This window comes from Coturnix japonica, chromosome 1 (genome assembly GCF_054131305.1).
Source record: "Coturnix japonica strain WE chromosome 1, WE-NBRP24, whole genome shotgun sequence".
Taxonomy (NCBI): Eukaryota; Metazoa; Chordata; class Aves; order Galliformes; family Phasianidae; genus Coturnix; species Coturnix japonica.
Genome location: NC_140663.1, coordinates 159303746 through 159331428, shown reverse-complemented (window position 1 = coordinate 159331428; position 27683 = coordinate 159303746). Strand labels below are relative to the sequence as shown.

Sequence of the window (27683 nt, the reverse complement as noted above, 5' to 3'; positions counted from 1 at the left end):
CTGGACAGCTAATAATTTAAGTTAATTAATTTATTTAGTTTGTTGTCATTTAGTTGGTTGTTTTTTTTTAATGTAATAGGAAACAATTATTTATCCTGCAAATCAGTCTTGAGTGAAACCTAGATAATTCCTTGTGGATTTTTTTTTCCCCTGTTAATAAACATGGTACATGACTGATGTGAAGGTGATCTCGTTTTTTAAGTACTGTATATGAAGGGAAAAAGCAACAAGAAAATAAAAGAATGAAAATAAAATGATGTCTCTCGTTGCTGACTGCAGAGCAGGGTGGAAGGAGGAAACTGGATCAGTTTGAATTATGCAGCACTTGGAATCTTTCTAAACAATCTTCAGGTCATGAGTTGAGCTTCAAGAGCAGTCTGCGGAGGGTCTCTAACAATCCCCGTCGACATCCATCATATTGATGCTCTGCTGGCACCTGAATGGATTCTGGTGGCGCTGCCTGAGGATCGTTAAATATTGCTGCATGAATTGTATGTTCGCCTCAATCCTATGGACCAAGTCGTTAAGATCCATGTTGTCCACTTCATCCCACTCAATTTCTGAGGAAGCTGAGTCTGTATCTCCCGGTCCCTGGAAGTGAGAGAACATGGGCACAGTGAAAGGGATGCAGGCTTGTTAGGCAGAGCATCACCCTGCAGGGTTTTGATTGGCACGGAGCATTTCCAGCCTCTCAGGACTGCTCGGGGTAGCCCGTGGGGCTCACACCACCTCTGGCAGGCCCTGTGTTGTGTGGGGGTCTCTTACTGTGTGACAGCCCTGTGGGGAGAGCTAACGGATATCTGGGGGTCTGCTTTCCTTGGCTGTCTTCATATTTATGGTCTTTATGGTTCCTTGCTTCACAGCCACTGTACTCTCCTTACACAACGCAACTCGGCTGCTTACCTGTTCCCCAGTTCTTAATCTTCTCCAAAGGAAAAAGGCATTCATCAGGAGCTCGACAAGGCAGACAGTTATCAAGGCATCTATAATGAGCCAGGTTCTCCCTCCTAGCACAAAATAGTCCCAAAGGTGTCCCAGGATGCCAGGCAAGCTGTAGGCCTTCTGCTTGGTGTCCAGGGACTGCTGCTTTGGGCCCTGTGGAACGACAGCCTTGCTGCCTCTGAACCAGACCCATTTAGGGCACTGGGAAGGACCAAGCCAGTAGGGCCAGTACGAGGTCAGGATCTTGGTCTTCACTGGATCCTGCTCGCTGGGAAGGACCTGGTTCTTATTGCCACCCTTTGTGATTTTGGGGCAGACGTCCAGGCCAAGCCAGCAGAGCCAGAAGGAGGTCAGCATCTTGGCCTGCGCTGGATGCTGTTCCTTGGTAAGGACCTGGTTGTTCTGCCGGTCTTCGATCTTGATGGGGCAGGAAGTCAGGCCAAACCAGCAGGGCTGGGTGGAGGTCTGGCTCTTGGTCTTCATCTGCTGCTCCTCAGGACGGGCCTGGTTTGTCTTCCTGCTCTCAGTTGCTACGGGGCAGGAGGTTAGGCCAAACCAGCAGGACCATGTGGAGAGCCTTTTCTTGGTGTCCACCAGACGCTGCTTCTCAGCAATGACCTGATTTGTCTTCCTGCCCTCATTTCCCTTGGTGCAAGTCAGGCCAAACCAACAGGGCCAGCTGGAGGTCTGGCTCTTGGTCTCCTCCGTATGGTGCTTCTGAGGAAAGACCTGATTTTTCTTCCTGTCCTCAACCCTGACAGGGCAGGAGGTCAGGCCAAACCAACATGGCCAAGTGGAGGTCAGGATCTTGTTCTCCACTGGATGCTGGTCATGGGGAAGTACCTGGTTTGTCTTCCTGTCCTCAACCCTGACAGGGCAGGAGGTCAGGCCAAACCAGCACAACCAAGTGGAGGTCAGGATCTTGTTCTCCACTGGATGCTGCTCCTGAGGAAGTACCTGGGTTTTCTTCCTGTCCTCCGTCCTGACAGGGCAGGAGGTCAGGCCAAACCAGCAGGGCCAAGTGGAGGTCAGGGTCTTGGTCTCCACCGGATGCTGCTCCTCAGGAACATTCAGTTTTGGGTCCCGATTCCAGACCCAGCTGAGATAGCTGGCATAGCCAGAGCCATGTCCCACAAATGGAGACCTGGTCAGAGCCATGGCCAGCAGGAAAGCCAGGCTGAACTTCATCCTGTTCTCTCCCAAAGAAGAATCTCAACGCACAAATGGCTGTCACCCAGAGCAGAGCTCCAGCTGTGACCACCAGGACGGAGCGGCTGCTCCACGAGTCTGAGCTGGGGGAGGCTGCCAGCGTGACTTGACTAAGTCTGATGGCACGCCCTGCTCTGTGATGTCACAATGCCTTTCCCCCGCACCGCCCATAGGACTGCCAGCGTGCCCTGGTGGATTCCATGGTGGATTTGTTAGACTTGGATCTCTAATAGCTCGTGGGAGAGTTTTCGGCTAAGGGAAAAGCCTTGGAATCCTTGTTCTCACTTCATAGAGGAGAAGACTGGTTTGGTTTGTGGAAACCAGCATTGGAAGAATGAAGTTCAGCCCTGATGAGACTTTTATTATTAAAGCATGAACTTAATTTGATCCTTAATTTGATACCAAGTCCATTTATTAAGAAAAGAAATGTAAAAAAATCCACTAAACTTCCACCCATCCTCTGATCTCTGCAAGCAGGTAAACCGCATTACTGGGCAATGTAATCAGTGCCATTAGGCAGTTGTTTTCTAATTAATAAAGTGAACGATCCATCATAGGCTGGAGAAATGACTGGCCCAAAAGAAAAATGACTAGAAAGATTATAGGAAATTACTGGGAAACCATTAACTACGACAACAGGAAAGAACGTGAGTGCACATCAAACACACCATAACCCGCTTTGAAAAAAACAGGCTCTTTTATGACCAAATGTGCAATCTAAGATGTTCTCTACGTTACCCCCAGAAAGTGATCTGCAATGGATCTGTGATGGTGTAGTACTACAATGGAACAAGGCAAAGCTGCCAGTCAAGTGTTGGAAAATGGAGAGGTTCGGGTCAGTGGGCTCGCAGCAAGTGGAAAGTCAACACGGTGTCTCTGGGGGACAGACGGGTGCCTTCACCAATGGACTGAGATATGACCCATCTGGAGTCACTCATGCTAAATTACAGGTTGGTGGAGAAAGGACTCCTAATTACTTTGTGTATGGTCCTATTCTTCTTACTTACCCTCACATATGAAAGATTCATAACATCTGGAATCTAAAGGTTTGTTGCTGTTGTGGTTTTTGGACTTTGGTCCAGTGAAATAACTAGAACATGAAATAATTACCTGACTGTGCTCCAAAAATGCAAAGAGCAACTTCAGTTTCGTCATCAGGGGCTGGAGGTCACCCTTGATTAAATTCAACACCAAATGCCGAAAGCTGCAGAAGACAACCGCAGATGCAAAACAAGATGGACAATTAGCATTGTGGGAAGCACAATGCCAGTGCAAAGAGCAACCCGGGAGCAGTCCTAAGAGGGAACAAGGGAGCAACAACTCACTCTGAAGCCATGAAGAGAGACTGTATGACACCGTTCATGTAGCAAGTGTTTCCCAGGTTAATTAAGTGACTGGCAAGATGGGGCTACATCTGGAGCTGGCACCAGAAGGTGGCCAACGCTTGGGTTGACTGGGAAATAACCGGGATGAGTTTGGAGCCAGGGCCACCAGCCACTGAAGAGAGTTGTGTACGAGTTGGGAGGAGAGAAGGCAGGGGTGTTTGCCAGCAGGATTTGAGTCTTGGTTTCCAGAAGTTGCAATAGCCCAAATGTTATCATCAACACAAATAAATGTATACAAACACGCTGTAAGAAAACCTTCTTACCATTCAGCACCAATAAAAGAGACAGAGTATATTCCCCCTTAAACACTTTCAACTCATGTCAGATAGAACTACTGTTTCTAGTATCGTAGCTCAGCGGGTAGAACACAAAAATCAACTCATTAAAGAAATGCAAATGGAATCACTCACTATTCCCAGTACCACATGATTACCAGCTATTATGAAGACGGCCTCTTGAAATGGCAGAAACCATTGCTTTCGTCTGATGAATTTCATAGGGCAGCTTTTAGCTGCAGGAATTTCTGAGTTCATGATTTCCCAACATCCATGTACCCTAAGCACCAATTTTTCTACATTTTCAGCTCAAGTTTTCTGAATTGTCCTCAATAGAGTATTTGCAGTTCTGTTAAGCTGAAGCCCTTTAGTTGCTCCGATTAGTTATTTTGTTCACTGACAAAGGAAATACTTATATGTTTCCTTTGCATTACTTATTACCCATGTAACTGAGGGGGGAAAAAAAGGAAAAGTGAAAGCAGAGACTTGACTCAGCACCTAGGCTGCATCCTGGATATCCATAGTGCAAAGGCACTGCAGAACAACCTGTCCCACTCAAAGCGTGCCTTGCATTTTCCTGTTCTCAATGAGGCTGCCTAGCTCTCTGGAGCATGCATGGATCAGCTCCTTCAACCATGGACTAGTTCCTTGGGCCATGTGGGCACCAGAGCCAGGAATTGCCTTCTCCTGGCCCCAGGACCGTAGTTCTCACTGCCATCCTTGCTAAATGCATCTCCACAGAGATTACTACCACATGGCCCAGCTGGACAAATCTGATCCTGATTAAGGGTAAATACTCAGTTTCCCTTCCCTTAGATTAGCCTAAGCACATTGGGATATTTATTCTGACTTTATGCTTCATCCTATCTTCTTATGCATTGTGGAAGGACAGGAGATGTCTTTTCTGCTCTGCAATTATGTCTGACTGCAAAACCCACCCAGTGTGAAACGTGGAAGGATGGATGGGCACCATTTCTATAACTTGGGCTGTATGGCTACAGGAGTTCAATTCATTGCTAGGCCTAAAACCAGATTACATCTCTTACAACCTCTATGCTTCTCATTATGAAGAGCATTTCACTGTACAAAACTAAAACAAAATAGTGAAGTCTTTCAGCTGTATGTATCATAAGTTCCTTAAAAATAAGCCAGTTTAGAAAATAAAATCTTCAGTTGCTTTACATTAGAAAGAAAAAGCTCTTAAGGAAAAGATTGTGAGCATATTTTTGCTGCATGAACAGTCTGTCAAAGTTGGTTGCTGCTCAGAAACTTCCTTCTAAAATGTTTAATGTGAATTTTTGACGATATTGTTTTACTTCTATCACATATGCTCCATCCATAAGATCTGAGATATTTTCAAAGAAAACAAGAGGATCTCCATGGTGACAAATTCCTGTGGTCTGAAAAAAAATGTGACATTTTCTCCTTCTATCTCCTAACGTTTTTATTTGATGACTTATTTTTCCAAATCTGGGTTTACAATGATGAACACCTCTTCCCACAAGTAACAGCAATAGGATGAGAGGGAATGGCCTCAAGCTGTACCAGGAGAGATTCACGTTAGGTATTAGGAAATCCTTTCCACAAGAGTGGTCAGGCACTGGCACAGGGAGGTGGTGGAGTCAACGCCCCTGCTTAGACGTGGCACTGAAGGACATGGTTAGTGAGTAGTATTGGTGGTAGCTGGATGGTTGGACTAAATGATCTTAGAGGTCGTTTCCAAACTAAGGATTCCATGATGAAAAGCATGTTCTCTAATACTCGGTGTCTGCAAAAGGTTACCATCGTGTACCTCTTGTAGTGAATGCTTTCTGGGATGGGATTGTTGGCAGACTCTGCTGTAGACTCATCTCATCCACACAAGGTTTACCGTAGCTGAAGAACACGAATCTCTGTTTTCTCTTATGAAAAATTAACTCAGAAACATCTCTCTCACCCACGCTACCAAGCTGGAGTTTGCAGCATGCTGTGTGTTTATATAGCATTACTTTTATTGTAAAGCCATTGGGTAAGATCCAGTATGAAAGTATGCACTTCTGGTCTGCTAGAGGCCCCAGAAGGCTGTTGAACACAGCAACAATTTGCCATTTTCCTGTCCAAACCCCTTCACCTTGCTGCTATATTAGCCACAACCACAAGGGAGTATATTCTTAGCTGTCCCAAAGCAATTCCAGCAGCCACCGTGCTGTCAGTTTGTCGTGCACTTTGTGTGCATAAAACAATTGGGGTTTTTGGTGCATGATGTGATGCAAACATTTGGTAGACAGGCTCCAGTTGGGTTTTGCTCTTCTACTCACACCAGTCCTGCTCAAGCTCTCAGGACAGGAGTCAGCCAAACCTTCATAATTTCTTATTGCTCCCACAAAGACCAACAGCAAACCCACTTATATTACTGCTTCTTGTAAGTGTTCCAGATCATGCTTTTCTCAGAAAACTCATTTTTCTTATTTTTCTTTCAGTCTCTGTAATTAAGATGAAGTTGTACAACATGTTCCCTTAAGAAAATGACCTCCAATCTTACGTGGGTTTTAAAACAGAATATTTCTATTTATTCAACAAGGTAGCTCCTGATTTATAGAGGATTTTTACTGAAAGAAAAAAGCAAAGATGGACCAATGAATAATAGGATCATTTTTTAAACTTCAACTTCTGAAAAATAAAAGTCTGAAATGAATAAAAACTTCCTAAGTGTGAAAATGAGTAACAGATAAACCCATTTGTCAAAGACATTCTGTCAAATTAACCCACATCTCTTCTGGGCGATAGGCCTTGTGAGAAGGGGGAGGGAAACAGAAGTTATGTGTCTGGAATTTAGTGAGCTTTCAGCTGACTTGTGCGATGTTTTCATTGGCAGAGTAAGGAAACGCACAGTAAATGAACTTACAACTACAAGGTGCAAAACTAATTAGGCCGTGTACCAGACTGTAATTGCCAAAGATTAACTCATCCAATGAGTGTGTATACTGGCAGGAGTACTTCAGCCACTCATCCTGCACAGGGCCGTCAGCCACCCCGCAGCAGCATGAGGAACCCACCTGGCAAACCTGCCTGGGGCAAAAGCCCAGGAGCAAGAGTGGGCAGGCAGAGGCAGATGAGCAACCTAAACCAGTTCTGGAGAGTGGAGTGATGGTCTAAAAGGAACTGGTGACAGTTGCTGGATATCAGTGACAAGGTACAAAACTGAGGCCAGAAATATCCCGTTGGGCACATTGCATGCTGAGGATTTAGATGAAGGATTGCAGATGCCTGCCATGTGTGCTGATCGTGGCACCTCTGCAGACCTTCCCTAGGGTAGTTCAGCTCTTCTGCTGTTAGTGGCTCTTTCCTGCATATATAAACAGTAGCTTCTATTTAGTCTTTTCCCCCATTATCTCTAAGCACAGACAGGGATAAGTAGTTCTGCCTTTCTTCTGTCACGGAAACACAGACATCAGAACTCAGACCCAAATACACGGAATATCTGTGAGAAACTGAGAACAAGATCATAAGATTCTCAGTACATCCACCCATTGAGTCTTTAACTGCAAACTCAACTTTTTGCTGATCTACATTGGAATCCACATTAAAATTCCATGCTCTGAAATGCAATAATGAAACAAAAAAATGCAGAGAGAAGAAAGGTTTTAACCTGCTGCATATGTATTCAAAGTATCACTGCTGTCCTGCGCTTCTTTTCAGGGATTCCGACTCCAGAAACTATACTCACATGACCTGAAATGGAAAAGCCTTGGTTCTTCCTTTCCCTCTTTGTTACACAGATCTGATCGCACTGTGTGAATGATTGACTCCCAAAAGAGGGGGAGTGAGGAAAGAGACCAACCTTACTGTCATGCTTAAGGCATTTATGTTCATTATGGACCAAAATAAAAAAAAGGGAGGCATCCAGCCAAGCAAAACGTGTAAGAGTGCTGAAAAATTGTTAAGTCATGGGATATACGATCCAGCATCACTCAATTCTCTCATTTCCAAATGGCAGAGATCTGAAAATTGCCCACTTTCATATCATTTGCTGAGGGTTAACAAATAGATCCATTCTCCCTTGCACTGTGTTCCCTAGAGTTTCTAATTTATGCGGTTTTGCTGCTGTGGTCCTTTTCTGCTTTCAGAACTGTCCATGGAAAAATGTCGATCTTCCCCAGAAGCCAGTTAACTGTGCTCAGTTTACTATGAAATGATTGTTTTTTCTTTTTAATGGCTTGCCTTGCAAATCAAACAGAGATTGGCTCATCTATGTGAGCTCACGCTTTCTTGCACATTAACAACAGTGCAGAAGGGAGTTAAATTTTGCCCACAGTTATTGCAGGCAGTCACGGTTTTCCAGCTAATCTGAGAGTAATGTCCCTGGAATCCTATTATCTTGAGTAGTAGAGATTAGGCTGAATTAAGCAGCTATTTTCCTCCAGTGATATAGAATAGAAACAAGCTCCTCCTCTAACATTTACTGAACCCGCAGACTTAATACACAGGATGAACAACTTTCCAACACAGACAGGTTTCAGGGTTTCAGGGTTTCAGTGAAGCATGCGTTTTCTTGACTACTTTTACAGAGTAAATTCAAGAAGTGGAGTGTTAGAGCAACAGAAGCAGAGCAATTTGTCCAAAAGCATTCTGTTTCCTCTCATCCCATCACTTTCGTTAACGGTAAATTAATTTCAATGTGTACTCACTGTAAGGCCCATCAGTCTGTATGGCAATACCTCTGGTTGTTCTCCTAGGCCCTGCCAGCCTGCCCAGGGCCCTCAGAAACTAGTTACAACATACTTTGTGACCAGACATGCTCAACAGCTCAATTAATCTAACAGTCTTGTTAAACTGAAGTACATGTGCATGAACGATTGGACTTTCCAAGAAAAGCACTTGCAAGTAAGTGTAAGAGTCACTTATTTCTCCTAGAGATAAAATTCTCCATTTGTTTTTATCACATGTGGAAAAAACTCAAATGCATTCCCAGTGTAAAATGCTGCCCCTGGTAGTGGGACATGGGAAACTTCTGCTGTTGGGGATGTCATGTGGAAAGGAAGATACACCCTGGAAGACCCCAAGATAGTGGATAAGCCGGGAGACCTATGTCTGTATAAGACGGTGCCTGTGAAAGCTCAGAAAGCTCCTTCCCAAATTAATTTTGCTTACTTCTAAAGACCTCTAATGGTTGTGAACACTGATATTTTCTTTGGCAATGGGAAGCAGAGGATCATGCATGAGGTCTTACTGCAGCTGGCTCTGGGCCGTGTGGTCTGACTGAGCAATTAAAATATCTAGATAGTGCATTCGGTGCCATGTGTACAATGACCTCATCTTCCTACCAGCTCGTAATCTTGAGACTTTCCTACAACAGAATCTCTGTTCTGTCTTCTGAACGCAACCAAATAGCAGCAGCTCTGTATAAAAAGTGTTAGACTGCCTAAGAATAGTGTTAGTGTTATGGCATTGCTTTCATGCTGAGAAATCAGTGACACCTTCCCAAATATACATAAATCACCTCGAAATATTTCTTAATAATTTAGATTCATGCCCAACTCTGCTGAAGTCAACAGCATTAAACGGAGCTGGCTACATGGCAGAGCTCTGCAATAGAACTGAGGGAGGTTTGGAAGGGAACAAGAAACCTGATAATTCCCACAGGCACTGTTCAGCACAGTGCACAGGCACACGCAGCACACTGTGGCACACAGACACCTCCAGCAGAAAACCCCCAGCAAAAAAAAACAACACCCAGAATTCTAGAGGGTAATAATAGTAAAAAAATCTTGAGGTTTTACCAGCAGAGGGAAACAGAGCACCTTGGCTGTGACCTGCTCAGAGATGCGGGACTGTTGCTGATGTCTTGTTTCCCTTTTCTTTGATGATGACATTGGGTTTCCCTTCTCCCACCCCTTTTCCCAGAGGTCTCCCGGTGTGACCCCTTCATTCCCACAGAGCTACCAAAGCATCTGAGTTCCCAGCACATCCTCATCACCCACTGCAGCTCAGGGCACTTTCAGCATCTTGCTGTCCTGCTTGTCTCTTCCCAAAACTGGGATAGCATTTGCCTTTGGAACACCAATGAAACCCACAGAGTTGGTTTCATTAAGTTAAATGGCTAAATCTGAAGCATTTAAATAAAGTAGCTCAGTCTTCAAAGCTGTTACATACCTGTGACAATGGAATTTGTGGTTTCTTAGCACTTTGGATAATCAAGCCCCTGAAGATGCCCATCAGCACTTGCATTCAGCATTGGGGTCCTGGTTGGATGGATAGAGTTGTTTGGGGGGGGGATTGATTTGTATTCCTCAATGCATTAAGAATTATCTAAGCACTCTTATGGGCAAATTGTAAGTGGTGGTTTTGCTCACTTTTCAGACTCTTCCTTTCACTTCATATGCGCTTTGTACTTCACTTACCTGATGTGTATTCCAAGTGGCTATTTGTTGGAGGATGTGCTTTCCTAGGGAAATAGGCTTCAGCACAAAGGTACCTTGCAACGGCCCAGGGAAGACTGTCTTCCTTCAGATGTTTTCATACTTTGAGTGCTTTTGCCTTGTAAATTATTCAGGTGGAAGCATTACGCTGCATAAGATCACACTGAAGAGCCGGAAAATGAAGACTGCTGCATAGGGATGAAAGGAAAGTATGCATAAGAGACTTTGTAACCAGTCTTATTTTTCTCAAAACATCAAATCTGTAAGGATTTCTGATGTCTATAGAGAAAGAAATTGCTTTGGGGTTCCTTGCTTGAAGCAGACCATTCTCCTCGCCCTGCTATGCCTTTGAAGCATTGTAGCAACAGGCAAACACAGCTCCTGGTGGGTGCTCCCGTGGTTTATGCTGTTTGGTTCACTTCCTGTCACTAAAAAGATTAATATTGGAGCAGCTTTCTGCTCTTTTATTTTGATCTTAAAGTGGCTCCACGAAGGTGCAAAGACAGATATTTAAATCTCCTGACTGGGGTGATATTCAGTGCCAAAGTCAGAAGGATGTCATTTTTTCAACCTGGCAATAAATTTTTTCCCCACATACTACAATACTCTCTTGTAGCAGGAGAGTCACAGACTGTGTTGTTGGTGCAGAAGGAAGACCTTCATTGTAGGTGCTTGCAACCTTTTATACCCATGCAACAACACCTTGGTCACATGTACCAACCAGATGTAAGTTTATATGTTACTTTACTACTGCTAAGTTTGTAGTAACCTGTTATATTGAGATTTGCATTCCAGGTAATAATTCATGTTAGCTTGATACCTACTTCCTTCATTAATCATAGGTATACTTGATAATTGGAATTTGTAATAACCTGTGACAGGGAAATCTGAGAAATAGAGCCTTCATACCCTTGTGTATTACAGCAGCTTACAAACTCCCTGCTGTAATCTCCATAGAGGCTGGATAATCCTTTAGGTCACAACACCCCAAGGTGTCCACACCTGGAGCACAGTCTGGCTCTTTCTGGCCCTTGCTGTGTTTGACTGCATCAGCAAGTGGCAGCAGCCAGACCCAATGGCCAACATGTTTTCAGCTGCCAACAGCAGATACTTCCCCTTTTCCCTTTGCTGTCTGTAACTTCCCCCTCCATGGCAATATAGAAGCAGAGCAGGGTACGCATCCCTGCTCTCCTGCCTTTTTTTATCTCGTGAGCTCTTTGTGCCACTTAAGACAGCACAGTAAAACACTCCATTGCAGATAAAATAATGACTGCCTGACACCACTCCATCTCAGTCACAGCAGTCACTTCTAACTGCCTTTCTGTGGATGTGACACAAATTCAAGTCCTGAAAAGTGCTTAGGACTGAAGAATGTTTGGCCGGCTTGCAGCTTTGTGCATGTATTTCATGCCACCAGCTCAACAGTCACGTGCATCACTCCCCACTCCCTCCCCCACTGCTGGGGTGTTAGGAGAAATAATTCTCACTCTGTGGCTGTGAAAGATAACACAGAAAGCTCAGGAACACACAAATCAGGCAGCCCCAACCATCTCCAGCCCACATACACCGACATTGTGCTGCAGGTAACCTGCAGCATCAGCTGCCACATGGATCACTGCCCCATTGCTCCATTTCCTAAGGATGCTTGCAGGCATGATTTACAAGAGGCAGGAATTGTTCGTGTTCTGCCTGTTGTCATCTATTCTCAAGCGTGTATGAGTGACGTTTCCATTTTTTTCTGCATGCTGGGCTGTGGAAAAAACAAGCTGTTTCCTGATTATAGGGATCTGAGCTACATGCATATTATTCTCTGTTACACAATGAGTTTGATTACTAACATTCTGGAAATCACAGACTCCTCTTCTGGCAAAACCAGTTCTTTTCTATAATCTCCCAGCGTGAGGATGGCTGGCAGCTGAAAATGACTTTCCCAGGATTGCATCTTATCATTCTGTACTACAGTTTTCTTCCTCTCTCACATCAGCTCTTATCTGTCTTTTTCATGAGATTTAGCTGGGTGGATGCTGGAAAACCCCAACCAGGGCATCAGTCTGTTGCTCTCAGGATTAAGTGTGCTCCTGTTAGCAACAACTGCTGTGACATGTGGGAGCACTGACTCCTGACCAGGTTCCCATTGAGCTTGTGACTCCACACACCCAGAAAGTGATAAGCTACGCTGTAGGAGTTTACAGCTGAAGTGTATGAAATAGGTATATAGGAAACACATGAATATAAGGATTATATGTAATATGGTAAAGGAGGAAACAGAAATAAGACAATTCTAGTGAACGTGGCAGAGTGTGCTCTTGATGTGTAAGCAGCCTGACATTTTAGGTCAAGCTTTTTCAAGTGGTCAGGGTTATATGGGGAGATATAATATTGCTTTGTAGAGGTGTGCAGCGTGACACCTTTAGATTTATTGACCTTTTTTGTGCCTGTGCTGTGTGCTGCGCTAAACAGTGGAAAGAAGAGCAAGAAGGAATCTCCGCAGGTGGTACAGAGAGTTTTAAGCCCTATGGGAAGAATGGGGCTTAAAAGAGAAGGTTGTCAGATGAAGAGAGCTGGTATCTATCTGAGTAAAAGCTGCAGGATCATATTTAATAAAATCCAATCTGGGGCCACCAGGTTCAAAAGAACTGTGGAGCATTCACAGATGGTCCAGGGAGGGTTATCAAGGTGGTCAGAGTCTATAGCACACAGCCTAGGAGGAGAGTTGGGTTACTGGAGAAGAGGAGGCTAAGGGCTGAGCTACCTGTGCCTAAGGCAGCCTACCACTGCCTGAAGGGCTGCTGCAGAGACCTTAGCGCCAGTCTCTTCTTGGTAATGCCAGGCAATAAAAGCAGGGACAACAGCCAGGAGTTGTAGCCTGTGACTTCTGGGTGGAACATAAAAACTTCACCAGGAAAGTAGTGCAACACTTTTTGCAGTTCTAAGTGTATGCAGTAACACGAAGGTAGTATTGGAGAACATAGTGCTGTAGCGTGGCGAAGGGGCGTGTGGGGCTATGAGAGAGCCTGCTAAAATGGTGTTGAAGGACTGTATAGGAAAGTTGGAGATGAATAAAGTGCAATCATGTCCTTGGTCCTTTTTGGAAATGGTCTTCCTTTGGACTATCCATTAAGCCATCCCCAGGCACCAGCTGGGAAAGAGCTGATTGCAGCCATCCAGAACAGAGCCAGGAGGGAGCTGGTGGGTGAACAGAGGTGGTCATCAGAGAGCTTTTGTGCTGGAGCTCCCTCTGCCCTTCTGGAAAGACCTACTATTTTAAACCTGCCCTATGTATCTTTCCATACTCATCTGAAGGGCTCTGGCACCATCAGTGACATCTATCCGGGTTGGCAGGATACCTTCTTAGGGCACAAGAGGAGGCAAGATGACTATCCATTACCTGCTGGAGGAGGCATGGGAAGGACAGCAAAGGATAGGGTATGAACCAGACAAAAATATATCTGAGTGTCTGTGATATTCAAACTTAAAACAGCCCTAGCTCCTGGCTCTGCAAAAGGCAGATCTGCCCTGGCAGAGCACCCAAACCTTCCACCTTCATTCTGTGATGAACCAAAGTCTGCTGCTCAGACAAGTTGTTTCCAGACACCTGCCTGTGCCAGCCAGGCCACGAGCCAACAGTGAACCCATGGAGCTGAGAGAAAACTCTTTCTTCTGACTGAGATTTGCTTCCAAGGGATGAAGGATAAAATACAAGGGTATGTGGGTGGCAGGTAACACTTTTAGATGGAGAATTGGGATGCTGGAGTCTGCAGGATTGCCTGAAGCAAAGAAAAGCTTATAGGATGAGCAAGCTCTGGCAGCAGCTACAGACAGACAGGTGTAGGATAAACACTAGATTGAATTAACCAGAGGAAATCTCTATCCATGCATGTGGGCTGATTTATCTTCTGAGCAGAGCCGGGTCTCTGTGGGGACACAAGAAGAATACGGGGGAATGACAATACTTAGGGCTGTGCGGCACCTGAGCATGCACGGTGCGAGTAACAGATTTCTATGTTTGATTGCTTTGAATAAAGAAACACCTCTCTCATCAAACAGGTGTTATTTATTCCCTTTCAGGAAAGCTGAGTGAGAGAGAAGGGAAGACAGATAGCAGATATTGGTATTCAGGAGCAGAGTGAGAATTTTAATGTGTGCCTGCAAGTCAGGAGGCAAAACTCGATATAAATGCTAAGCATTGCACGCTCTTAAGATGATGATTGCATAAATATGCATTGTGGCTGCTGGCGTGCGGAGTCTGTCTGATCATCTTTGTGCTTTGCCACAGTCTGGATGTACAAGAAAGAGCTGTCAGGAGCCAGCCAGAGACTCCCCCAGCAAGAGAAGCGGCCAAGGCTCGGTTGGCTGCAATATAGCGTTTCAACAGAGCTGAAGTAACATCTGGCTGAGATCTCTCAGTGCAGGGGAGATTCCTCTCCCTCCTCATGCACTTGGAAATGAGAACCTGGAGCTTCCTCTCCTTTCTCCAGTGGTGGTGGGGCAAAAAAGGGCTGGGCAGGGCTGGGGAGGCCAGCTGAAGGTCCTACATGTTGGTAGGAAGCCATGGTTGAAGCTGATGGAGATGGGCTCTCCGGAGATGTCTGTATAGCTCTACTTGGGCCGCTCCTCCAGGTGGAAAGGTTCAAAACAGACTTGCATCTGTTCCTTCTGCTCTCCCTGACAGCCTTCCCAAAGCTTTCATTCTCTCAACACAGTGTGTGGCAGGTCCATTGGCTGCTCTCACACCTCTTGCAGGACCTGCCAAGAGTCCAGGTTACCCAGTCAGCCCTGGCTCTAGGCTGGTTGTACAGTGCCAACAGTATGACAGCACTGATCTGAATTCATCCTTGGACGATGCTATCCGGAATAAGTACTGATAACGAAGTGCTGCTTGTTCCTTTGCTTACCATCAGTCTGTTCTTGATTATTACTGCTCAAGGAGCATTATCTATGCAGTGAATTATTGATGAACGCAGCTCTGTGGAAATACAAAACTGCCTGTCATTCTGCTGAATAAATAGTGGTACTCGGAGCACTCGCAGCAAACACCATGTCAGGTGATCCGAACAAAGGGAGGGAAAGGATAGTCTGATGCACTTCCCCTGGATGACTGCAGAGGCACAGAAATCCTTTGTTTCTGAAGTATCCTATCAGATTTTACTGGGGACCACATACAATTTAAGGAATATAGAAAGTTCCCAGTAGGTATTGGAATCCTTAGCTTGCAATGTGAAGAAGGGTGGGTTAAAAAGAGGGTGCTCCCTTCAAGTCCAGCGTTGAAACCTCAACATCTTCAATAGGCACAGGAAAGATTTTCATTCAGGAAGCAGGTATAGACGGGGCCTCCTTTGTACATAAACTGTACATTTGTTTAAGAAAACAATCTGATAGGAAAAGGCAAAAGAAGTCTGTTAATTGATGCAGAGCTGCCCCTTCTAGAAGCACGCACTCCAGGCGCCTAAATTATTCATTACACAGCATTACTGCCTGCGTGACTAATAGTGCTGTGGGTGATGCTTTTTTTTTCCAACACCTGCTTTCTTTTGTTACTTTGCAAAGCTGAGCAACAAAAGACTCTGGAACATCTTCAGAGATTGAATCCTGCATTCCAGGTATGACTTTGTCAGGGAAATTGGTTTTGTTTTCTCACTGTGGCAGTGAGACTCATTGTCAGTATGATTCCTGCTGTCTGGAGGAAGGAACAGCATAGGACAAGGGAAGGAAATGGGAGCTATGCTCAGAGATTGGAATTCCAGCTTCTTCATTAATGGTGAAGGAGGCAGTAGCCCTCAAAATGGAAAGATCTTTTCTGCTGGAGGAGGAAAGCTGGCACCCACAGAGAAGGAGAGGTGGCTGTAGGCTGAGCAGCCTGTGCAGAGGGGAATGTGGCACAGCAGAACAAACAGTGCTATGTCTTTCCTTGGCACCCAAAGTGTTTGTAGTTAGGTGACAAGTTCTTCTCTTGCTGCTATGGGACTGGGGGCTGGAGTCATGGGACTGGAGGTGCTTGCTGAGGCTCTGGATGAGGGGGAAGGGTGATGTATCTGCCTCTATTCCTTAGCTGGGGATGGTCCACCCCAACCCCACAGGGTGCTCCCGCTTCTTGTCAGACTTCAGTGCTGCTGGGATGAGCCCCAAGTGCACCCTCAGCATGTGGTGCCTGTAACAGGAGGCCAAGACCTGTGGCCTCACAGAACCCAGAGCTCTCTGGATGGGTTTGCCTGGGCTCCACTGTGATAGATCAGATCAAAAAGGAAATTGCTGCCTTCCTTTCTACACAATCCATTGCCCAGGCAGACAACAAACAGCACCAGCCACCTCCACCCTTTGCCATCTTCCCCTGCTCAGACATGCTCCCAAACACATCACCCCTCCTGTCTAGACCAGTAACTGGATGACAAGAACATCTATATCCAACCTGACAGCCAAAATCTTGATTCCCCTGCTCCGAGTGCCTTTCAGATAGACTGTCTTTATCAGAAAGGCGTGAGGAAGGTTTCCATCCCGGATGTGACAGGAGGGTCACTTTTTGGTAGCCAAAATAATTATCCACATCTACACTTTGTACACACCAGGTCTGACATTTAATCAGATCCATAACATTTTTAAAGCAGTTTGCCTTACTTGTACCTCACCAGCTGCAAACTATGTTTGTCTCCACAGCAGCTGTATTTCTAAGGAGCCTGAACTTACCATAATTTGTTTCCCAGTACGGAGAAAACCCTGGGTTTATTTCCTGACTTTTGTTTTCTTTCATTATTTAACAGCAAAAATGCCACTCTATATACAGCTGACTGAACAGTAGCCAAACAAATCTGCATTTTATTAAATAGTACATTTAGGCTGCAAACAGCACAAGAGATTAAACTCAGCTGTCACAGTTACTCCAAGTCAGGTGACAGGATCCATCCCAAGGTGCCAATGCAAAGCTGGATTTCTGGACTGATGGAATAATGAACTCAGTGTGGATTTGAGAAAATTATTGTATTTCTAGATAAAATTGTCCAGAACTGTAGGCTCACATTAAAATATTTATTATTCAGGGGAGTTGAAACGTTGTGGTCCTTTTCAACCCAGTCCGTTATATCATTCATAAATGATCTTTAAGCAAATCATATGGAATCTTTTTCAGTATTGTTATGTTTCTTCTACTGTCAGGAGCTGGAAAATAAAGGATCAATGGGTGTAGAGAAGCTTAAGCAGGTAATGAAGAAGTACACAAGTCTACATGACACATAAGTGAACAAGAATGTTAAAATGCCTGAAAAATAAGAGCCCAGTTTGTTAAAGCCTGGCTCTGCTCTATAGTTTATGTTATATTATACCAAGGCAGTATTAAATGAGATTCAAATGAGTAACCAAGGGAAAACCATATAGGTCCATGTTACCACACTTGACTCCAGCAATCAGACTTTATGAAGGCCAGAGACAAAGGTCAGCCCCACTGGCAAGAAAAGATATCGTGGAATAATTGATTTGTCAGAGTTACATGGGATAATCAAAGAGCTCATCCTGAGTGAAGCACAATGACCCTTATTTCTCCGTATCTTTAATAGAATGCAGTCTACACTGTGCTCAGCCTGATGGAGGTCTCATAATGCTTGCCTCTAATCTCAGCTAAGTGTATGATTTCTTTAGAGGTGTCGGAGGGTGAACACATATTGAGCCCAGGCTTGCCAGCAGCACCTTGTCATTCCATGGAGCATAGGGATGGCATCAACCTCTCTTGTTGTCTAGAAGACCACCAAGAAGTCCAACCTCTTACTTTGAGCCTGCAATGGTAAGCACTAGTGAGCATGGCTGCTCTTGTTACCAGTCCCTTTAATGCATCAGCACACCGCCCTCCCTCTTTTCTGTGTCACCATTTACACCATTGCACCTCTCTGGCCTTGACAACAATTGTAGAACTATCTCATACTTCTTCCACAATCACCCACTAGAAAACTGTATAACTGAATAAATTACTCTATCTCTTTTTGTTATAATCTGGATTTTAATTAGCCATGTCTCTGTAGAAGAGGAGGCTGAGGGAAGATCTATGCTCTCTACAACTACCTGGACAAGAAGTTGCAGTGAAGAGGGTGTCCATCTCTTTTCTCAGGTGATAAATGACAGGGCCCAAAGAAACAGTTTCAAGTCACTTCAGGGGAGGTTTGGTTTAGTATCAGGCAGAATTTCTTTAGAGTGTGGTCAAGCACTGGAACAATCCCTGTCCCCAGAGGTATCTAAGAGATGTGCAGATGTGGCGCTAAGGGACGTGATTTAGTGATGGAAGTCAGTAAGCCAGGCTGACAGTTGGCCTTGATGATCTTGCAGCTCTTTTCTAATGTAAATGATTCTATGATTCCATTTTATGATATGCTTAGGTGCTTATTTAGTTTGAAGATGGACATAAATAGTAGTATGGGGTTGCGTTATGGTGAGTGAACATGGAAGGTAGCTAATGCTTGTTGAGCATCTGCCTCCAAAATATTTGGTACCCACAAATGCTCATTGCAACTGACTGGCTACACATCTTAGCCAGGTGACCCCAACAATTCCTCATGCCTGGCCACTCCTTTATTTATCCTGTGGGTGATTCTGGGGGGAAATGTGTTACATCTCCCAGAGAAAGACAAATTGTTTTGATTTCAGAATATTATAGAAGCACCTTTCAACTAAGGCATAACACATATGCATATATTACACGTGGTGTGGAGGTCAAACTCTTGGGATTAATTACCATCCACACAGCCTGGTGATGTGGTTTGATCCCAGTCCCTGGGGCCAGCTTCTCTGTCTCAGGGAAGTCAACTAGGGATAGGTTTAATCCTGCCCCTTTTCACTTTGTCAGGTGAAAAAGCAGGGTGGGACCCAGTGTGATAAGATATCCCTGTTAACAAGCGAGTATGTTATGAAACACTTTGCTGTTGCAGCAAAATATTTATAACTATTCATTTTGTTAAACGAAACATACACTTTCGTGCACCTTTTGTATTTAGCAAGTCACTGTGCATGTTTCACACCTTATTGCCAGGTACTAGGAAGATAAATATTGAGTACCTACAAAGGACTGTGCATTGTAAGTGGTAGTATTGCAAACAAAAGCACTTAAGCTATTGGGAAGCTTAACATTATTCATTTGTAAACATGAGTAAAGATGGGACCTTTGCCAAACAGAAGGTTAGCTAAGTGAGATGATAAATCAATCAGCCTTGTAATACATGTCATTGTGTAGCTACACTGAAGGGGATGTTTCAGCACACACTTTAATGCAGCTGGGTTTTGGTGACAGATAAGGTTTGAAGAAACTAGGGTCTACCTGTACTCAGTGATGATCTTGATGACCTGAATGCTGCCATGAACACTGGAACACTGACTTATGATCTGAGGTCTCCCAAGGTAAGCATTTATGTTTCAAACACAGTGCAAAAACAGGTGAAAAGGTCTTTCGTGTTGCTCTGATTGAATGCTAATAAAATTCTTATGAATTAGCTTTCTTCCCTTTTCTTTTTTCCTGTTCCGTTGGCAGGTAAGTGATACTCATTGAACAGACCAGCTCTGGTGAGGATCACCCATGCTATTGTTGCTCTGGTTTATTTGTGCTTCTTTGAGAAACCCTATGGCAGCAACTGGCCTGCTCAGCTTGTTCCTCCACTACCCACTGGCTAATTTATGCTAGTCACCAGCAGAGAGCTATAAAGCTCTCAGTTACTTGTCACATTTCTGAGAGCTGAAGGATTGGACCCAGAAGCAAAACACGTCCCACGGTGTTGAGAGCTTTAGGATTTCAGATCCCTTTGCTTTTGACGGTTTCATGGAGTGTTTTCTCAAAATGCTGCTTTGCTGCCATCATAATCATTTGGGTTATTTTCTTTAAAATCGGGAGGTGGGAGGAGGAGGGGGAGTTTTATCATCTCCTTGGACAAGTTTCAAAATGTAACTTGCAGGCGTAGACGGTACAAGACAATTTATGCCTCTTGAAAGAGGTTGCTGAGGCCCAGGGGAGAATGTGCAAGCTGAGATGTTTCGCAGTGTGTGCTTATAGGAGGGATGCTTGAGACCTCTTCAGTCTGAAAGAAAAGGGTGATAAGTGTAATGGAAAAGTACCTTGCTGAGCCTTTCCCACCATCAGTGAAGAAGTGCTACCCATCACAGAATCATCTAGGTTGGACAATAAGCTGTATCACTGTATTATCAAGCAGTGAGAAATAGTTTGGAGGCAGCTTCTCAACAAGCTTTAGCTGTGTTTCATGCTCACTCACCATCAGTGGCTGGGATGCATTCCAATATTACCACTTACACTAAACCTAAAGTTGAATAAACACCCAACATATCTAAAAATTGGGGAATCATATAATATGATTTTCTTATGGAAAAAGTCTTGAAGACCAAGTCCAACCATCAACCTGACTTTACTGAGTCCCATCTCTAAGCCATGCCTCTTAGTGCCACATCCACACAACTCTTATATACCTCCAGGGATGGGAATTCCACCACTGCCCTGCACAGCCTGTTCCAATGCTTGACCACAATCTCCATGAAGAAATACTTCTCATTTTCTCAGTCTAAACCTTACACAAAGCAATGTGAGACGATTTCTTCAAGTCCTACTACTTCTACCCAGAGAACAGAAACCAACCCTTCTTTTGTCAGGTTGGTGGAGAACCTGTGGAGAAGCATATTAGGGCCCTGTTCAGGTTGGTCACTGTTTGTCCAGGGCCTCAGGTCTCACTTAAAGAGCCAAAGTTTCTCGCACTACTGGGGAGATCAGTGCTCAGGCATCTCCTGTTCCTTCAGGGAGCTCCAAGGGTGCAGGTCTTCTTGAGGGACAGCCTGGAAAGTGAGTCCCAATTTGTTGCAGAACCTCATTGCTGCTCTGTTTTCCCAGAACATGGAAACAACTACCTAAGGCTGACAATCCGCCAATGGGTCATCTTGAGGGCACCGTTCTCTCTTCTGTTGTGACTTTTTCTTACTGGGATGTGAGTAGAGATTGAGTTATACAGGTAAAAAATGAGATGTATTTCTGAGAAGCATTTGAGAAGCAGGAATGTGGGCAGGAGCACTGAGGATGGAAGGCTCTGTCACACATTTACACCATACGGGTCCATTGAAAGAGCTTAACTTGTTCTTATTTATTCATCTCTGTGTTTCCTTTCTACAGACACAAAAACAGAACAGAAAATAGCTCCGGAGACTGCACCTTCCTGCAAGCACATCTTTTATTAAATTTCCTTCTCTTTCTCTCATTCTTTGTAGTGGAATTATTATGGCTCCATTAGAGCAGTGATTTCTACCTCCAGCCATGACTCGACAGCTTTAGTAATAGGTAACAGTTTTGCTGATCTTTAAAACCAGCAGGAGCTTTGTTCAAGATAACATGCATCCAATCTACCCTCCCTGTTTCCAGGCCTGCAGCCATTCCACGTTGCTGAGGCTCCACCAGCAGTAGTGGCAGTAGCCTGAAGGTTGTACGTGTCCTTTGATGGTGGAAGCAGGAGCAGTATTCAGTTTTTCATGTTCTTTTTTTTTCTTGCTGTTTGAAGGATTCCATATAGTACAAGCACAGCCAGGTTCTCTACAAGAGACAGGGGGAGTTTAGAAACACATCAAGGCTGGGTTGAAAGGGCATTAGTACTGTTGGACTGGACTGGATGCTGACTGCTCTGGCCAACGCTGGCAGCTAACCCAGCTGAAAGGGTCGTGAGGAACCTGTGCATCCTCAGCCATTCTCCAGCCACTTTATCCCTTCCTGACTGCACGCTGGCACTGGAAACTTGAAGAAATCACAGAAATATAGGAGTTTTTTTTTCCCTCAGTCTGCCAACTGGTTCTTTTTATCTCACTGGAAATCATACAAGACTAAAATCTCGGACTGATTAATAGCTGTATAATTTGTTCGCTTGTGGGTGATGTTGATGGCGGTGTGAATCAAACAGTTTTCTAAATGATTTAGATGTGTACATCTAGGCTGGAGCTGAGAATTCCTCTTGTAACCAAGAAAATAACTCGTGTATTCAGTTTGCTTTCTTTCCTGTATCTGGGGCCATGGTGCAGGCACAGCTCTTGTTAGTGAAAGCCTGAAGTGCTCAGCAGCTCCATGGCCCCGTTTCAGCAAAGCACAAGCAGCTGCTGAACACTGAGCTTGGTGGGAGACATGCAAATGTGCTCCCTTGCTTTGATGGACTGAAGACACAGGAAGGTTTCTAAAATCTCCTTTGCTCCCGGGAAGCCAATAGCAGGGCTCCTATTGATTTCAATGAGAAGAAAACTCTTCAGAGGGTAGGTAAATGGCTACGTTCCACCTCTACAGAGATCAGCACTGTCACAAGTTTGAAACATGAGATGCTGAGCGTCTCTAGCATCGCAGTGAGTTCTGTGGCACTTCACCGTGCTGTGCTTTATCACCAACTCAGACCTTCCTCCTGCCTGCCTTCATCTGCCCCCAGGAGCAGAGCGAGGAGTCACATCTCCTCCAGGTCACCTTGGGTTTCCATAGTGACTCTTTGAACACAACTGTCTTATCAATCAGAGTCTCCGTAACTTTCAGAAGCAACTATAAAATCTCTTCTAGTTTCTATAGCAACCATCTTTAAACCCATATATTTGCTTTCTCTTGTCTTAGCTGAATTGTTGGAAAAAGAGTGAATTAACTACTGGTGCAATATTTCTTATATTCTTTTCCCTTAAGCTATCCTATACCGCCAGCCAGAACAGCACTTACAATGAGGCTATGGTCCTTTTGTTTTACTTAGTAAGGGATTCTGTTTGCTGCCGAGGCAGAAGAATACCACGTCTTTTAAACCACTGTTTTCATAAGGAATGTGAAAACTTGAAACCTGGTGTGTTTCCCTTCCAGTTCCAGCCCCCATGTTGTTCCACTCTCATGTGCTCAGAAGAACAAGTCATGCTGAAGATGGAGTAACAACAGCAGGTATGCTATAAAGACAGGCACACAGTTTGCTAACCTCTGGAAGAAAGCATCTAAATTATACAATATTAGGTCTTCCCCAGCACTGTATGAGCCCTGTCCCAGAGCCAGATGCACCTGGTGGGAGTTCACACTGCAGGGAGCCATGCTTTCCTGTGGGATGGTTGTCCCCTGAGACACCCCTAAAGGATTAGTCAGACTCGCAGGCCTCAGGAATAAATGGGTACTGCATATTCTGGAAGAAGAACAAAAATAAAGCAGAGCAGGGAGCTGCCTGCATGGCTGAGTGGGCCCAGGCTGTCCATGACAAGCACTGGGCCTGCCTGGTGGGCAGGGGGCAGCTGGGAAGGGTCTGCCCACTGAGTTCCTCATGTTCATCCCCTGCTCACTTGCAGAGCCTGGGGCTGTAGGAAGGTCCCTTCCCCTCACTGTAACACCAGGGCCAACCTGCCCTGCCTCTCACAAGGACAAGAGAAAATGCCAGCAGCTGTCTTCCAGAAAATTATTCAAGTTATCCAGCCACAGCTGGATGTTTGAACTAACTGTATGTGAACACTACATCTATGGCTGGAGAAGCACATTGATAAAGCAAATATATCCTTGAGCAGGCCTGAGTGTTCTTTTAGGCATAGTGGGGCTCTTCAGGGGGACAAAAGAATTATTGTAAGTAGTAAGACTGCACATAATTGAGATGATTTATCTGCACAAAATGATATTGTTTTAAATGAAGCTCTAAACTTGGTGTTTTGATACTCATAAAGAATAAAACATGTTATTTTACCACCACAGGAGCACACTGTTTGGACTCAAAACCAACAATGGTTCCCAGGCTTCCCTTCTGAGCCCCAGGAGGCACCAGGAGGCATCTTCCCCACAAAAGGAGTTGTCACCATAAAGCATTCATTTGCTGAAAACAAACATATTGGCTTCAACAAACTGGAAAACATTGGGAACGGGACTGAATCTGAAAGAAAAAGCTTATAATGAGCTTCTGGCCATTCTGGGATGCTTCTCCCAGCCTGCTTTGTTACTAAAAGAAAATGAATATATAGATCATTTTATCTAAATGTGGACATAAAAATCAGAAGCCTATTTACTGCTTGTGAAGTGATATCCCTGAGCACAGAACACATGCATGAGGACAGCGAGGACAAACTTGCAGCCATGTCCAAACCAGCCCAGCCTTGTCTGCCCCTTTGGTCCAGGAGAGGCAGATGAGCTCCATCACATTCCATAAAGCACAGCCCTCTTGGCAAAGCGATCCACTTGAGACTGCATTTCAGATACATCATTTAACAGGAGCAGTAAGTTACAGCACAACAGATGAATACTTGATAAACGAGAGTTTTGTGTTGGGGTGTTAGTTGGGAAAATACCACAGATTTCCAAAGTCTTTGTGAAAGGAACATCAGAAAGGAAACCGAGGAATATTTTGTCATTGCAATTTGGTTTTCAGCAGGTTCTTGCAGTCTCTGCATCAGGGCCTGATCTGTGAGCTTTGCCTGCTGGTGCTGGCACACAGTGATACACAAGGAGAGAAGAAAAGCATTTTCCCTGCTGCAGACATGCATCCCCTTTTCAGGTTTCTCAGACATCTGTATGATGTGTATGATGTAATTTACATCTATTTAAACAGCCTGTAGATATGCTACGGGTGGCTTCCCACACAAACTGTTTGAGGCACTCTGTTCATGCGTGCCTGAGCAAACATGATAAGAGAAAATAAGGATTTCAGGAGAAAATAAGGATTTAAACAAGCACAGTTCTGCTCCTGATTTGTGGCTGTGTATAAAGAAAACCAATCAAATCAAAATCCTCTCCTCCATGTTAATCTCTTTTCTTCTCTTGAACATTCTCATCAATTCGTCCTTGGTTATGCAGCAGCTTCTTGTCAGTACAGCCAAGTTAGTCCCTGTGTAGCATTTCAAGTAAAACAATTTAATGGCCCATTGGCTAAATGCTGACAAACCTACCTGGGATGCAGTAGGAGGTAAGGACCGAGCAAAATCTCAGTATTATCTCATGTCACAGGGACCCTTGTGTTTTAGTGCAAGCTGTTTACTGACATGGTAAATAGCTCCAACTGTGTGAAACCTATTTTAATGCTTTGTGGCACTACAGCGTTCCTGATGCAGGGATGTTACTTGGGTTTCAGTCGCTGGGTTTTGTGTCTGACTCCACAGAAAGCATTGCCTCTTTGCAATGGCACTAAGGGAAATAATTCTTAGTGGCGTGCTTTTGTGCAACAAATTCAGTAATACAGATCTGCAGCAATAGAGGGCAGATTGAGTACATAAAGTGCTGGTGTAACTTGAAGCTGTGTCCCCTCCTCCTGTCACCAGTGAAAAGTAGACCTGCCCCTCTCTCACTGTAAACACATTTCAGGTACTGGAAGAGAGAGATAAGGTCTCCCCTCAGCCTCCTTTTCCCAGACTAAACAGCCCCAGTCCCCTCAGCCTCTCCTCATAGGGCTGATTTTCCTTTCCAAGCACTTCACAAGCCTCACTGCCCTTCTCTGGACCTGCTCCAGTACCTCCATGTCCTTTCTGTACTGAGATGCCCAAAACCAAACACAGTATTTGAGGTGAGGCCTCACCAATGCTGAGTATGGGGCAGGATAACTTCCCTAGTCCTGCTCACCACACCATTCCTGGTACAATCAACACTCCTGGTTAATCAAAAATCAACTTCCTTCAGTCAGAAGGACCAGAGACCAGATTTTAAGGCTTCTCAAAACCTGAAAATGAGATGTAATCCTCCACGAAGCTTCAGCCAGGCTGAGCACCCCAGTGTCCCCTATGAAATGCTGATGTAGCCCCAAAGACAGTCCATTTACCTGGTGCTAGAAGGAGGATCTTGGGGCTACAAGTCATCTACTCAGACCAGAGACCCAGTGTTTAGAGGAAACCAGTGCTTCAGTTTCAGGTAAAGGAAGCAGTTCTACTTTGTGCAGAATAAACAAAAATAAACATGATATTCAACAGATTAACACAGTATAATAGAATGCATCACAGAATGACTTGGGTTGGAAGGGACCTCAAGGATCACCAAGCTCCAACACCCCCCACGATGGGCTTGGGGGTTTACATCTGGTAAACCATTATCTATTATTTATGCAGTACATATATCTGCTATTCCAGAGAGATTACTTCAGTTTGACTTCATTTTTTGTCATGTACATCCACACAGAAATCAAGATCTATTGCAAAAATGGAAGAGGCAGTAAATAATAAAACATCCCATTGAGGGGAAGACCCTCGATTTTGAACTTGAAATTGTACGAGGTGATTACAGGGAGACTGAATTGGCAATTTGTGCCACATGAGCTTATAAACTTCATCTTAACAATAGAGTTAATTCACAGATCTTATGCCTCTTACATCAGCAAGAAAGACACGCTTATACACTTAACTAAGGTTAATAGCGATCCAATAAGGCAGTCTGAGTAAGTGCTTGGAGTGTTTAGGAATGCAAACAGAAAACATTTTTAGAGCAGATTTGACTTCCTTTACATCAACACACAGATTTCTAGGTAAGAAATCCAAGTCTGTATTGTTTAGACATTTCTAGGAGCCTGAAAAGAAGTAAATACCTAAAAAAATAGTCTAGAAGATGGCTTGATAAAACCATTATCTCAGACAGAATACAGTGAATACTGTTAGTAATGCCAGAAGAAAAAAAAAAAACAGTTTTAATGAGTTCATATAATAGGAAATCTTAGAGAATAGCAATACAAGTAAAAATGAGAAGGAATACACTAAAATGTTCTATCAAAAGGTTTTCAAAACCTTTCTGTACAGCAATCAACTTTTCTTCCTTCAGATGGAAAAATATAAAGATTCAGATGTCTGTGTGATCACTAACAGGGAAAGGTCAATAAATCACCGTGTCACTAAGATTAACCCCATCAGCCATGTACTCCTTGCACTGCTGAGTGTTGTTTCAGTGCCCTGCAGCACGAAAGAAACCAAACACTCACCTCCCTGTTGCTGATGTTGAGATGAAAGAGGAAACAAGTAGCTTGCACATGTGTCTGGTGAAAGATAAATTAGAAAGCAAGATATACACTAAATTAGAGGAAGGGAGAAGCACAATATTTGAATCAATGATTTCTGCCTTCATTTTCTTTTTCTACCTCAGACTAAAGCAGAAACAGCAAGTATTTAAATAAGCCATTTAATCATCAGGGATTAACCACTATCAGCTGCTATGAAACACGTTCCAGCAATCCATGAAAAAACCCGTTTGTCTGTTCTCAGCACAGACTCCTTTTATGAAGGTTCATTAGAAGAAAAATAGAGCAGTACCTTCTCAAGAGGTATCAGAACACATGATAATTCACTCCAGGGCCAGCAAAGCTGCTTTTTGTAGATCCAGGACTCGATGTTCTGTCAGAATTCTATTTAAAATGTCTTCACAAAGCATTTCTCTGATCAGGCTGTTTCCTGCTGTGGCATCCTACTGGTTTTGCAATGAAAGTTCTGGTATCTTAATGCTGCCAGAGCAACACTTTCCATTTCAGCAAGTAATGAACTAGTAAGCAGGAGCCTGTTAACCCTTGATGCTACCATTA

The 27683-nt window shown here is 44.2% G+C and overlaps 1 protein-coding gene across 8 annotated transcripts; it reads right to left on the bottom strand.

Annotated features, from left to right (window-relative positions):
- Nucleotides 1-15: 15 nt before the first annotated feature.
- Nucleotides 16-20538, bottom strand: LOC107308258 (uncharacterized). Of its 8 annotated transcripts, none has more exons than XM_085536296.1 (6): nucleotides 16891-20538; nucleotides 10192-10397; nucleotides 9571-9840; nucleotides 3262-3355; nucleotides 904-1659; nucleotides 16-591 (listed from the first exon to the last, which is right to left on the bottom strand). In XM_085536296.1, exons 3-6 carry the CDS (start codon nucleotides 9762-9764, stop codon nucleotides 391-393), a joined length of 1245 nt encoding a protein of 414 aa, XP_085392422.1. In that variant the 5' UTR covers nucleotides 9765-9840; nucleotides 10192-10397; nucleotides 16891-20538; the 3' UTR covers nucleotides 16-390. The 8 variants fall into 8 exon arrangements, with proteins under 8 accessions (XP_085392422.1, XP_085392421.1, XP_085392418.1 ...); XM_085536295.1 differs by lacking the exon at nucleotides 9571-9840 and adding an exon at nucleotides 5604-6399 and having other exon boundaries at nucleotides 3262-3446; nucleotides 16891-20534; XM_085536292.1 differs by lacking the exon at nucleotides 9571-9840 and having other exon boundaries at nucleotides 904-6399; nucleotides 16891-17358; nucleotides 17884-20530.
- Nucleotides 20539-27683: the final 7145 nt, after the last annotated feature.

Bases quoted from the DNA above. Each gene is read 5' to 3' on its own strand.
- LOC107308258 (XM_085536291.1), bottom strand. From the start codon at position 2,130: ATGAAGTTCAGCCTGGCTTTCCTGCTGGCCATGGCTCTGACCAGGTCT. The intron at 592-903 runs GTAAGCAGCCGA...TCTCACTTCCAG, and splicing joins GATTAAGAACTGGGGAACAG to GGACCGGGAGATACAGACTC.